This window comes from Sus scrofa, chromosome 1 (genome assembly GCF_000003025.6).
Source record: "Sus scrofa isolate TJ Tabasco breed Duroc chromosome 1, Sscrofa11.1, whole genome shotgun sequence".
In the NCBI taxonomy this organism is placed as follows: Eukaryota; Metazoa; Chordata; class Mammalia; order Artiodactyla; family Suidae; genus Sus; species Sus scrofa.
The window spans coordinates 90040726-90055555 of NC_010443.5; the positions used below are offsets into that span (position 1 = coordinate 90040726).

Here is a 14830-nt window from a genome sequence, read left to right on the forward strand (position 1 = left end):
TTAAAAACAGATTTTAAAAAATTAAAACTAAAACTAAAAATTAATTCTAACTAAAAAAAATTAACTGTAAAATATAAGCTGCTTAAATACGACATATAAGAACTGTTAAATGGGACAGACTCTAAAAGCTACAGGACATAGGAAGAGAAATCAAGATTCTAACTGCACTGGTCAGAGAATGGCACCTCTTGGGCAATTAGTGGCAGTGAAGAGCGGCACAGTAACTCAGTTGTAAGCTGGGGCATTCTGATAGACTGAGGATGGCATAATTGTGCTGAAAGATACACTGAATAGGGAGTTTCTGTTGTGACTCAGCGGTTAACGAACCCAACTAGGATCCATGAGGATGCGGGTTCAATCCCCGGCCTCGCTCAGTGAGTTAAGAATCTGGCACTGCTGTCAGCTGTGGTGTAGGGTGCAGAGGCGGCTTGGTTCTGGTGTTGCTGTGGATGTGGTGTAGGCCGGCAGCTGTAGCTCCCGATTCGACCCCTAGCCTGGGAACCTCCATATGTCATGGGTTTGGCCCTAAAAAGACAAAAAAAGAAAGAAAGAAAATAGCCATCACTACGAACAGAAGAAATTTTAGGAAAATTTTCAGCACCACTGAATGCAATGCCTTGATAGGAAAAATAACTTCCAGCAACGTAAAACCTCTAGAAAACCCCTCTCCAATATCACAGTTTTAAGTCCCCAACGGGAAATATCAGTCACAGAATACACAGAAATACTAATGAGGGAGCTCCTGTGTGGTGCAGCACGTTAAGGATCTGGTGTTGCCACTGCTGTGGAGGAGGTTTGATCCCTGGCCCAGAAACTTCCACACGCCATGGGTGTGACCCCTCCAAAAAAAATTACTGGTGGAAAAAAAAAAAAAAACGTACCTATACAGTCCTGATTATCCACGTAATGTACTTCATTCACACCTAAACCTTCCTTTTGATAGAGTTCTTGTTCCTGGAAGGAAATAACCATCATCACAGATATGGAGAGACAGGAAATGAACTCACTGCTTTGCGCTGTTATCCGATCATAACATTTGTTGATAAGTCCGCATACAAAGGTTCATACCAGCTGACTCCGGGGCTTAGAAGTCTTACAAAACGTTAGGGAAGAAACATCCTTGCCCCTCAAGCAAGGTGAAAGCAAAAATGACACAGCTGACATAATGTGATTTCCACATTGGAAAAATTCCTTCTTGCAGATCAGCACACTTCCTAAAACAAGCTGAGCAACAGCCAGGAAGAAATACAGGGATCTGTTTCTAACCATTCAGATCCAAGACAAGTCTGGAGCTTTGAAACATTTTTAGCAATTCGAAAGTTACACTTCTCAGTGGAACAGATCAGGGCTCAGGGAACATTCTCTGTGAGGGCCAGAGTAGGTATTTTCAGCTGTGGGCCACACTGTCTTTGTCACAACTACTTAATTAGGCCACTGCAGGGTGAAAGCAGCTGCAGTGAGGCTGCATAAATGAGGAGGCGTGGCTGTCTTCCAATAAAACTGCATTTGCAAAAACAGTCAGCATGCTGGATTTGTCCCAAAGGCCACAGTTTAGCCCAAAATACACATAGGAAGAGAACTTGCTTGGATAATTTTAAAAAGCTTAAAATACACCTAAACATACTAGCTCCCTCCTGACATGAAATGTATTTCTTTTCTCAATAGCCTTAAATCGCTGCCTGAAGACAGGCAGAGAAGATTTATAACATTTATATACAAGCACTAAAATCAAGGAAAGAGCAGTTAACTGCAAATGTGCAAATGGGCTCTAACAGCTGCACAGCTCTCTCACTGTGTGTGTGTGTGTGTGTGTGTGTGTGTGTAATATATCACTGGGGAAAATAAATATAATTTGGAAGAATAATTTACATGTCAAAGTTGAGGAGTTCCCATTGTGGCTCAGCAGTAACGAACTTGACTAGTATCCATGAGGATTCGGGTTTGATCCCTGGCCTCGATCAGTGGGTTAAGGTTCCGGTGTTGCTGTGAGCTGTGGTATAGGTCGAAAATGAGGCTCAGATCCCAAGTTGCTGTGGCTGTGTGGGTGTGCCCAGCAGCTGCAGCTCTGATTCAACCTCTAGCCTAGAATTTCTATATGCTGCAGGTACAGCCCTAAAAAGCAAACAAAAAAGAAAGAAAGAAACAAAGAAACAAAGTTGAGTTCCTGGATGTAATTCTGCTATATTCTTAAAACTGAAAAAAAAAAAAAAAAAGAGGGGGGAAGGGGTTTTATCACAGATGGGTGAGCAATGCAATGAGCTTGGGGTGATGTATATTTCAACCTTATTTTTCCCTGAATGTTTAAATATTTTCTCCATGAGACATACTAGAAAAAGTTTCTGCCATGCTAAAAGGCACTGTCCAATTAAACTTGACTGAATTTGATATTCACATGTTTATTTTAAAGACCACCATAAAAATAAACAGAAGTCAAGACACTGTCTCCTCTTCCCGCAGTTTCTAGATAAAGCTTGCTTGGCTGGTATGAGATGGAAGAATTAAGGTATGTTAAGTGAGAAGCATACATGTAACGGAAGAACTAAGCCAGATAAACCATTTTCAGAGAACTAACTTTAACCTATTTTGCCATAACCTATTTTGCCAGAAATGGTTTAACTATAATATATAAGAAAAGGTATAAAAATCGGAACGTGCTAGGATACCTGTAAAGACAAAAACATAAAAATGGGGGAAAAGGTGAATAGGTTGGGAATAGGAAAGAAAACATTTCACATTTGAAGTCCAGACAGACTAGGGAACGTGTAGAACAGAAGTGCTAATACAAAGGGAAGAGTGTTGTGGGCCAGAAGCCAGGAAGGTGGGCTCCGACCTTCGAGGGTCACTGAACTTCCGTAGTTTCTTCATCTGTAAAAGAAAGGGCTGCACTTGATTAATCCCGAGTTCCCTTTAACTCTACTCTCTTCACTCAGTACATCACATAGTTCAAAGGAAGGCAAGGTAAGTGGATTCAAGGTAAGAAACAGTGAGCCCAACCCCAAAGCTACCTTCACTCACCCTACACTCTGGAGTATTATTACGAAGGAACTTCCTAGACGTGAGATGTGGTGCAGGCCATGCCCACAGTTACCTACTTTGAGTAGTGGCAGGAATCTCCTTGCTGGACTGGAGACGGCATCAAGCAAAAGCACACCATCGCTGGGTCACTGCAGTGCCCAGGCAGCAGGGCAGGGAAAGCGCTGCCCAAGGGTACCCCAGGCCAGCAGCAGTACAGTCCCCTGACCTGCTGGCTTTCCTGCCATGCAGAGAGAGAGGGCTCACAGGGGGCAGAGTGGACAGAAACAGACACACAGAGAGGAGAGAGGGAGATGCCCTAGTCAGGGAAGAGAGCAGAATGTTGTTTAGAAGGGACAGGAATAGAGACAGCAGAATCAGAAAAAGAAACAAGCAGAATTTCAAGTCTAGTAAAAGTCACCAGTAAGGAACCAGAGATGTTCACTAGTGAGGAAACCCCATTAGCATTTTTACTGGGTTCCTAGGCGTCAGTTGTACTATTAACACCTCTGATGGCTCTGAGTGACGGCTAAGCCCCTGGGGCCCATGCCCCAGGCCGGGCATCTCCCATTCCTTACATCACACCCTGTCGATGGATTGATGGGTAACTGTGATAGATAGGTCTCTGGCCTTGAAATTGAAAACAGCTTAATGTGGTTCTTTAAATTGTATGGCAATTACCTCCTTCAGAATCCTTTCATTAAAAAACTGTTGAAGTTTTTCATTGCAATAGTTGATGCAAAATTGTTCAAAACTGTTATGTTCAAAGTACTCTGAAAATAGAACCAGAATCAAGAGTCATCATCAGATCGACTTCATATTAATAAATTTAACTTAGGATAAAATTTTACTGTATCAATGCTTAATTTAACACTAGGTTAAAAAAAAAAAAAAAGTACATGTAATTGCTTCATACTCCCCAAATGCTCTTATTTCAAGATTCAAACTTTGACAGGCATTAAAATTAAGTATTAAAAATACCTTGCTTCACCTGACAAAAAGCGAAAATAAAATGACATAAGATAAATGTCATATAGCAAAAGATATAAAATACAAGCCCCTTCTAACATTTTTAAGCACAAATGTTAAAGTAATCTAACTAAAGAAGAAAAATGACTTTAAATGTAAGTACTTTATAGTCTGCTATATAATCAATAAAATTAGTTATGAAAAATATTATGGGGACAAGTACATTTCTAAACTTAGGGGATTGTGTTAGGTTATTTCTAAGATCTCTGTAGCTCTAAAATGTTATGACTCTGTTGTATGTGTCTGCTTCACTAAAAATAGTGCCGACCAGGGAACAAATGTCTGAATAATTATAAATCTTAAGTCAGTGTTCATTGTCTCTCTACCTTTGAACAAGGTAGAGAAACTATAAATTGTAAAATATAAACTATAAATTGTAAAATACAGGTTACATAAAAAAAACTCTGCCCTTGCAAAATGCAAACACTGCTATCTTCCCTTGGCAAAGGCAAATGAATGACAAAGGAGGACAAATACAAGGAACGCCCACACTGATGAAGCCCAATATAAAGACGGTCAGAATTACTTTGAAATTTTTACAACATGGTCATTCTGAACAAAGTTGCATTCAGATATCAGTGACTCATTCCTGGTTATACAGCTCCGCAGTTGTTCTCAAATACTTACCTTGATATCTTATGCATTTGGTGGAAAATAATTGGAAATAGCTATCTGTAATAGCTATTTACAACTAACATTAATGACAAGTTTTTACTCATAGCAATGAGTTTGGCCTGCTGCTCGGTCAGCCTGCACCCAGTCCTATGCTGGAGTCAGTAGTTTTAATGATGTAATTCTCTTTATCAGCAGCACTCAAGACTTCACCTTGATTCAACTGTATTCATTTGAGAGAAGAAAAAAAAAAGACATCTCCTACCTAGAGCAATTTTAATCAATATGTTTTAATGTAAGCATCAGTGTGACCAAAATCCATGAGTACTTCCTTTCTTTTCTCTGAACTATAAACTTCCTATTTAAATTATATTACAAAATGAAATGTAGCCATATAACTAAAAACACATCAAGAAAAAGGTATTACGAGGGGAAAAAAAGGTTTTTAAAATTTTATGTGTGAAAAATTCAATGAAAAAGTATTAAACAGGAGTTCCCATTGTGGCTCAGCAGTAACTAGCCTCACTAGTATCCATGTGGATGTGGGTTCAATCCCTGCCTTTGCTCATTGGGTTAAGGATCTGGCATTGCTGTGAGCTGTGGGGTAGGTTACCAACATAGCTCAGATCCTTTGTTGCTGTGGTGTGGTGTAGGCCAGCAACTGCAGCTTTGATTCGACCCCTAACCTGGGAACTTCCATCTGCCACAAGTACAGTCCTTAAAAAAAAAAAAAAATTACACAGATATGAACTCACAAATAAAACTGTACTTACCAAAACCAGCAATGTCGAGGACTCCAATAAAATAGGATGAGGTTTCAAAAGGAAAACACTGATTTACTCTGTTCACTACATGATCAAAAAGATGGCTATAGACAGTCTTTGCCAAGGCATCCCGGGCATTGTTTGCTTGCTCCACTTTCAAGGGCACCCTGGAAAAGAAGAATAAACCAGTGAAAACTCTTCATAGTAATAGGTTGTAGAGATAATGCCAGATCCCCAAGAACAAGGTGTATCTACACATATTCACCGTGATGAACAAAATAAACAGTTACAAAAGGTCATTTGTGAATAGCAACCGATGAGTGGGGCTAAGTACAACAATACGAGAAAATCATCCAAAGTTAGATTAAAAGTCTATTACTGAGTAAAAGAACTCTAGGCTCTCAATATCTCTTTAGCTCTAATTTTCCCCACCATGAAGGACTTGTACAGAGCAGCGAGGGAAGGCACTTACTTTATAACTGTTCCTTTGGCGCCCCCTGCTGTTGTTAGCATGACTCTTGTGGTTAAACTTACACGAAGATCGTCTTGATCCAAACCCAGTAATTCTGCACAATATTCCAATGCCTGAGTAGATTTATTCTTCAGGTTACAACCACCTAATTAAAACATATGTTAATTGAAATTAACCAACATTATGTAGACCATGTTTTCAAGATCCATTTCTGAGAAGTACACTCCACTTACATAAAACTATGGAGTAGACAAAGCTTATTCTGTGACTTTCAGTTTCACCTCACTTGTTCCCCACCCTCGTGAGGCATCCATACTGCCAAGGTCAACAGGAGACCCTCACTCAGGCCCATCCACGAAACAACCCTTTTAGCCCATCCATTTTAACCTGTCACTGTTTCATTTTTTATGATCCTGAAAGGAAAATATACTAATCACAGATTATAATCCTTGTTAATATGTTACATCTCTGGAAGAGTAGAGTGCCTTATCACTCACATTCACCTGACCCCAGAAAAGCTCAAGGAGTGATATTAATGGTAAATGCAGAGAGGCACTTTCCTAGGGCAATAGGGGTGTGGGTGTCTGTGCACGAGTGTGGGTGTGGGTGTGCTCGTGACACACTATGCTCATGACACAAGGGACAAAGGAAAGGGGTGAAGAGGCCACTTCCATTTCCTGTATGTCATTTCTATAGATTTCTATTTATGGAGGCTGTTCTCCAAAGTTTTTTATAGAAAGACAGCGTATGACAGTGTTTTAGACTCTGGGCTATGAAGGCTCTATGACTTACTACTTGTGTGACCCTGAACGAGTTACGTATTCTCTCTGTTCAGTTTCTGCACCCATGTAATGAAGATAGTAACTTCACTTGCCTGTTGTGAAGATCAAAAAGCTTACAAACATGAAAGTGCTTGGAATAGCGTCTGGTGAATAATAAGCACCATATAAAGGTGAACTAGAATTATTATCTTATTACTACTAATACTAAAATAAAAATAATAAACAGGTATTAATACTTGTAGGGATTAATGTTTATATATGATTCATTTTAAGACTAATTTCAAAAAATGTGGAAATCATAATGAGAAGTTTATCATGAAAAATTAACAAATTATTTAACAGACTGAGAAATAGACCATGAGGTAATATATAAGTAAAGGGCTGTCAAGACAATTCACTGAGGAAAGAATAATTTTTCAGACAAACGGCACTGGATAACTGGACATTCATATGCAAAAGAACGAAGCTGGACACCTACTTCTCACCATTCACAGAAATTAACTCAAAATTGATTGAAGACCTAAATGTAAAAGCTAAAACTATTAAACTCTTAGAAGAATACAGACATAAATCTTTGTGACCCCAGACTAGGTAATGGTTTCCTGGATATGGCACCAAAAAGACAAACAACAAAAGAAAAAATAGACACACTGAACTTTATCAAAATGAAAAACCTTTGTGCTTCAAAGACTACTATGCAAAAAGTGAAAAGACAACCTACAGAATGAGGGAAAATATTTGCATATGATACATCCAATAAGGAACTTGTACCTAGAATATAGTTTTAAAAAAACTCTTACGGGGAGTTCCCATCGTGGCACAGTGGTTAACGAATCCAACTAGGAACCATGAGGTTGCGGGTTCAATCCCTGCCCCTGCTCAGTGGGTTAAGGATCTGGCATTGCCGTGAGCTGTGGTGTGGGTTGCAGACGCAGCTCGGATCCCGTGTTGCTGTGGCTCTGGCATAGGCTGGCAGCTACAGCTCCGATTTGACCCCTAGCCTGGGAACCTCCATATGCCGCGGGAGCGGCCCAAGAAATGGCAAAAAGACAAAAAAAAAAAAAAAAAGAAAAACTCTTACAACTCAATAATGAAAAGGCAACTCAACTTAAAAAAAATGGTTAAAGACTATAAATATCATCTCTCCCAAAAAAAGATATACAAATGGCCAATAAAGTCATGAAAAGATGCTCAACATCATGTGCCATCAAGAAAAGGCAAATAAAAACCACAATGAGGCAACACTTCACACACACTAGGATGGTGAGACTGTAAAATGATTCAGTTACTTCGAAAGTCAGTTCCTCAAAAGATTAAACATAAAATTACCATATGACTCAGCAATTCCATCTCTAGGCATATACTTGAAAGAATGAACATATGCCCACACAAAAACTTGTACACAAATGTTTATAGCAGCATTGTTCATGATGGTCCAAAGTGGAAGCAACCAAATATTCATTAAATGACAAATGAATAAAGTGTGGTATATCCATACGAAGGAATATTACTAGGCAATAAAAAGAAATGAAGTACTATACGTGCTAAAATACGGTTGAACCTTGAAAATACGCTAAGTAAAAGAAGACGGTCACAAAAGAGCAAATACTGTATGATTCCATGTATATGCAATGCCCATGATAGGCAAACTGATAAGAGACAGAAAGTAGAACAGTGGGTGCCTAAAGGCTAGAAATTTGGGGAAAATGATGAAGGGTATGGGGCTTCTTCTTGGAGTGAGGAAAACATTCTAAACTGGTGATAGTGACTATTGCACAACTCTAAATATGAATTACCTTTCCAAAAAGTTGAAAAAAAATGAGATTGGAATACTTGGACGATATCTTAAGCCAATAATTCTATGAAAATAAGATTACTACTAATTTCTAGTTTGTATTCAGAAACATATTACCTAAAATTATATAATTCAAAAAACTGACTACTGATTAATTTAATTTTAATTTTAAATAATTTGTCTTATTTAAATAACACCTTTTAACTACTTTGCAGTTTCAGGAATTATGTTAGGCTAACATAAGAAAACACTTATTTTGAAAGTTTTAAAAAGGCAAAATGCTGTAAAATAATGTAAATGTTTTCATGTCACTCTCCTTCCAAAGAGAATTCTTTGAACACTTTTAAAATCTGTTATAATTGGAGTTCCTATCATGGTTCAGTGATTAACAAATCCAACTGAGAACCATGAGGCTGTGGGTTAGATCCCTGGCCTTGCTCAGTGGGTTAAGGATCTGGCATTGCCGTAAGCTGTGGTGTAGGTCCAGATGTAGCTCAGGTCCCATATTGCTATGGCTCTGGGGTAGGCCGGTGGCTACAGCTCCGATTGGACCCCTAGCCTGGGAAGAACCTCCATGTGCCACGGATGTGGCCCTAGAAAAGACAAAATAAATACATAAATAAAATAAAATCTGTTATAATTATGTATATTTTGATTATGTGAAATTTAAAAAGCATAGGATGTCCCAAAAGGTATTTTTTGCATTTCCATTATGCAAAAAACTTTTAATAAAATGAGAGTCTTCTGAACATTTACTGAAGAATAAATCCTGATAAAGTAGTTACAAAAATATCCAGAGATTTTTCAAATTCCAAGACCATACCAAAATCAAGCTCTTAAGGGCAGGAAAAAAAACCAATTATATTTAGAAAGAAACCATTTGGATCTATAAGCAGAATCACAAGGGGAGTTCCCGTTGTGGCTAAGTGGTAACGAATCCAACATATCCACGAGGACTTGGGTTTGGTCCCTGGCCTTGCTCAGTGGGTCGGGGATCTGGCATTGCTGTGAACTGTGGTGAAGGTCACAGATGTTGCTCAGATCCTGCATTGCTGTGGCTCTGATGCAGGCTGGCACTGTAGCTCCAATTCAACCCTAGCCTGGGAAATTTCATATGCCATGGGTGTGACCCTTAAAAGCAAACAAAAAAAGGGAGGAGGTCACAGGAAGTAGGAAGTTTAATATAACAAAATCTTAGCTATTGAAATTGAAATACTTCGTTGATTCACTACTTCCAATCTTCTCGGCTTTCTGCTCATTTTCCCTCAACAAAAGGAAGTTTGAGAAAGAAAAATAAAAGATAATGTGAATATCTGCTACATGCATTTAACTAACCAGATCATGTCCCATTTAGCTCCTCCCTACACATCTGTGTTTTGTTCCGCACGGTAACAGCAGCAGGTGTGTGGAAGTGCTGCCCATCACTTCTACAACATCTCCAAAGCGCACATTAGTTAAGCTACACTTTCTTGCCATTACTTACAACTTTCACAAGCTGCCTTGGTATAACGATGCTACTGAACAGACAAAAATGTATTCCAACATTCATTACATTTTCAAATCTCTCCAAAAAAACTAACAAAAATGTTAACAAACACTAAGAACATATCTGATTCTGCTTGGTTTTCTTTTTTTGCTGCTGCTTCTTTTTTTTTTTTTTTTTGGTCTTTTAGGGCCGCACCCCTATGGAAGTTGCTGGTCTAGGGGTCGAATCAGAGGTACAGCTACTGGCCTACACCACAGCCACAGACTGGGGATCCGAGCTGCATCTGTGACCACAGCTCATGGTAAGGCCAGATCCTTAACCCACTGAGCAAGGCCAGGAACTGAACCTGTGTCCTCATGGACACCAGTGAGGTTTGTTACCCCTGAGCCACAATGGAAACTCCCCAGACACAATTTTTTTTAAAAAGATTTCTTTTAATTATAGTTGATTTACAATGTCTGTACACAATTTTTAATTGTTTTTCCTCTTACGCCACTTCCTTATATGCAAACTACTGCTTGGTAACTACACTTTAAAAACACTTCTTGGAGTTCCTGTCATGGCACAGTGGTTAATGAATCCAACTAGGAACCATGAGGTTGTGGGTTCGATCCCTGGCCTTGCTTAGTGGGTTAAGGACCCGGCGTTGCCATGAGCTGTGGTGTAGGTTGCAGAAGCGCCTCAGATCCCACATTGCTGTGGCTCTGGCGTAGGCTGGCAGCTACAGCTCTGATTAGACCCCTAGCTTGGGAACCTCCATATGCCATGGGAGTGGCCCTAGAAAAGACAAAAAGACAAAAAATAAAAAATAAAATAAATAAAAACACTTCTTAATGCTATTTCATTATTATTTTATGGGTGAAAAATCCAATGCTTAGAGAGCTTCTGGGATCTGACACTAAAGCCCATGACACTATATTAAATGGTGCATGGTGCTTTTGATTTTTTTTTCTTTTTAGGGCTATACACAGGGCATATGGAGATTCCCAGGCTAGGGGCCTAACTGGAGCTACAGCTGCAGGCCTACACCACAGCCACAGAAACGCAGGATCCAAGCTGCATCTGTGACCTACAGCACAGCTTTGGCAACGCCGGATCTTTAACTCACTGAGTAAGGCCATTGATTGAACCTGCATTCTCATGGATGCTAGTCAGATTTGTTAACTGCTGAGCCATAACGGGAACTCCAATGTTTTTGATATTTTTAAAAACTCATTCTTGCGGTTGCCGGGGGCGGGGGGGGGGGGATGGATGGGAGTTTAAGGCTAATAGATGCAAACTATTAATTTAGAATGGACAGACCATAATGTCCTACTGTATAGCACAGGGAACTATATACCCAATCTCCTGAGATAGACCATGATGGAAGATAATATGAGAAAGAGAATGTATACATATGTATGATTGGGCCACTTTGATGTACAGCAGAAATTGGCACATTATAAATCAACTACACTTTAAATAAATAAATAAAAATTTAAAAAATTTTATTAAAACTAGAAAAAAGAAACCTCATTCTTAGTGTAAGATTTTTTAAACAATGCTTTTATGCAGGAGTTAACAATCTTTTTCTTCAAAATGTGAGGTTTCAGGCTTTTCTGGCCATGTAGTCTCTGCCACAACTACTTACCTCTGCCACCGCAGCACCAAAGCTGGCAGAGACAAGACATAAAGGAGTGAGTGTGGCTGTGTTTCCACAACACTTTAGTCACAAAAACAGGCACCTTGGTCACCTATGACCAATAGCCAAGCCCCATATTCACCAATCAAACTTAAGGTTACATGGCTCAGCATAAACAAATCTCACTAGCATCCATGAGGATGCAGGTTCGATCCCTGGCTTCGCTCAGTGGGTTAGGATCTGTCATTGCAGTGATCTATGGCATAGGGTGCAGACATGGCTCAGATCCTGCGTTGCTGTGGCTGTGGTGTAGGCTGGCAGCTGCAGCTCCGATTCAACCCCTAGCCTGGGACCATATGTCATGGATGCGGCCCTTAAAAAAAAAAAACAAAAAACTTACGATTACATGAAAAGTCTTGCTATCCATACAGAGATTGACACACTGTAGTTGAAAAGTTACTATCATGCATGCATTTCAATGTTCTTTTCAATGAGTATCATGTTTAACTATTTTTATTTCCCAGTAATGAAATACATAGGTTTTGATATAGTCACTTATCCTAACTGACTCATCCAAGCTTATACCAATGAACCAGAAACATGCCAAAATACCTTAATAAATGGTAGAGAATTATTCTGTTCACTTATTGGAAAAGTGTACTATCAGTTGGAACACTTAACCAAATGCCACCCTGGTAGTCTGAGTTATTCACCCTGCACAAAATGAGTTTATTCTTCATCGGCATCATGGATTTGTTCAAAACAGAGCTCATAATAACTAACACTGCAGCATGCTGCAGTTCCAAGATTCATCATGTAACATGATATATTCTAGAAATATCAGGGTATGAACAAACCTTCATACGGTCAATTTAAATATGACAACCAATGACAGAACTTCTAAAATTTGACTCCCTCTTAAAATAAAACAAAAAGACCACAAAAAATTAAAAACAAAAACCTGAAGTGCTGCCAGCTTCCTCAAAATCAATATTTCCAAGATGTAGGACGCCAGCTACTACCCGGAACAGATCGAGCTTTTCTTCATCATCCAAACCGATTTTTTTCATGGCTGTACACATTCTAATAAAGTCTCCATGGTCATCTAACAAAGGGTCTTTCAAGGAACCTGCCTTAAGGTACTAGGAAATAAGAAGACATCGATTAACTGCTGTTTACATTACTTAAGCATAGAGGATATCCCAACTAGATGAGGTCTGTTAATGCACTCTATAACATGCAAAAATAAAATGTGTCGATAAGAAAACTTGAGTATGCTAACACATTCAAAAACTGAATGACTGGGCAAAGCGTACACAGAATCCAGCTATTTCTTTTTTCAATAACGTGTGACTCCACAACTCTCTAAAAAATTTCAGTCAAATTTTCTAGTTAAGTTACAACTTTAACTCTCATGTATCATAAAGCTAGGTGATTAGAGAAAACTACAATTGAGTGCAAATGAAGGGAGTATCAGTGGTTGCAATGAATCAACATGAAACCAGAGGTCAAAAAGAACTGAGGTTGGAGTTCCCGTAGTGGCACAGCAGAAACAAATCTGATTAGGAACAATGAGGTTGCAGGTTCGATCTCTGGCCTCGCTCAGTGGGATAAATCCAGCATTGCCATGAACTGTGGTGTAGGTCGCAGACACGGCTCAGATCCCAGGTTGCTGTGGCTGTGGTGTAGGATGGCAGCTGCAGCTCCGATTCAACCCCCAGCTTGGGAACCTGCATATGCCTTGGGTGCGGCCCTAAAAAGCAAAGAAAAAAAAAAAAAAAACTGAGGTAAAAAGTCATAATAAAAATTAATTTAAATCCAACACTTAGCATTATTCTTCAGGTTGACTTCCATGAACTGTACCGAAATTATATTCAGCAGCAGTGAATAGTGGACAGGCTAACGACAATTTTCATGGCCTGAGAATTAATTTCTCAAGTATATATGAGATAAAGTGGATTAGTAAGCATTATGCTTAGGCTAAGACTATATGGGAAAACATTTCAGAAAAAAATTTCTTTCTCTCCTAAAAGAACTTGCATCTAATGTATTCACTTGTTAAAACCAATAGCAAACTCAGAAAAAGGAAGAAGTCAGCCCTGCAGAAATTAAAAGAGAAAAATAAAAGTTACTGGACACAGAAAGATTGGACTAGCAATTTTCCAGAACTTGAGAATGAACAGGTAAAATGAAATTTAGGTAACAGCATCAGAATTAGCTGGCCATTAAAGATGCCTCTGGGAGATGTTTTTTTGCCTCGAGGTTACCAATTGCTTCCACAGCTAAAGTTGGAATTGCCTTTCCAGAGAAGTCTTTAAGATGTTTAACCATGCATGTGTGAAATTTCTGGAAAATGTCTAGAAAAATTTAATTTTATTCTTAAGCAAAGGAAACAATCACATGCAGCCAAGTTGAAAAGAAAACACATATCATGCAGAATTTTTAGTCTTGCAAATGAATGGTCACTTCCTTTAAAAACTATTTCTCATCAAATGTCAATGAATGAATTGCTTTTGTGGCAGACTAAAAATACTGCATTTTCCTAAAAATGACACACAGCTTCACAAGCCAATGGAACTAGGCAAAGGATTCTAAATAGTCAAAATGATCACCTCATCCTCCTGATCAAGAAGACAATAAAAAGTAATTTAAACAGATTAAATCCATTATTCACTTATATATTTTATATATATATATATATAACTCAATCAAGTGAACAAGATTCCTAACCAAGCATGTTGACTCTAGAATCAGAGAAGGCACGTTTTCCTCTTAGGAAAGTACACAGAATGCTATTGTTTGGCAAATCAAATCAAACTTTCTTTCCTCTTCACTCAGTTTTCCCCATGCCAAGAGAACAAATTTATATCTGATGTTTTTTTCCTTTAAGATTTATGTAATAGCCCACCAGGAAATATCTCCATTATCTTAGTGGAAATAATACAATTTCTATATTTTAATGATACCTTATAAAAATATAGGCTCTCATGACAAAGGAAGATACCGTAACAAATATTAATGTCACTTCTTAACATCCTAACCATAGAATGCAGCATAAAGGTTACAACCTATAATTCAGACGTCTGTGCCTAAAGTGATAAAATGTCAACTTGAAAATAAACTACAGGAGTTCCCATGATGGCTCAGTGGTTAACGAATCCGACTAGGGACCATGAGGTTGCAGGTTCGATCCCTGGCCTTGCTCAGTGGGTTAAGGATCCGGCGTTGCCATGAGCTGTGGTGTAGGTTGCAGAAGC

General features: G+C 38.8%; 1 protein-coding gene across 16 annotated transcripts in view; it reads right to left on the reverse strand.

Annotated features, from left to right (window-relative positions):
- Nucleotides 1–14830, reverse strand: part of MYO6 (myosin VI) — a 144908-nt gene that overhangs the window by 47866 nt on the left and 82212 nt on the right. For 12 of the 16 annotated variants that reach the window (XM_005659429.3, XM_021082615.1, XM_005659428.3 and 9 more), the window contains 5 exon segments: nt 12535–12715; nt 5890–6034; nt 5427–5584; nt 3694–3785; nt 882–954 (listed from right to left, as the gene is read on the reverse strand). In XM_005659429.3, the coding sequence (XP_005659486.1) occupies nt 882–954; nt 3694–3785; nt 5427–5584; nt 5890–6034; nt 12535–12715 (649 nt within the window). 16 annotated transcript variants of the gene reach the window in all.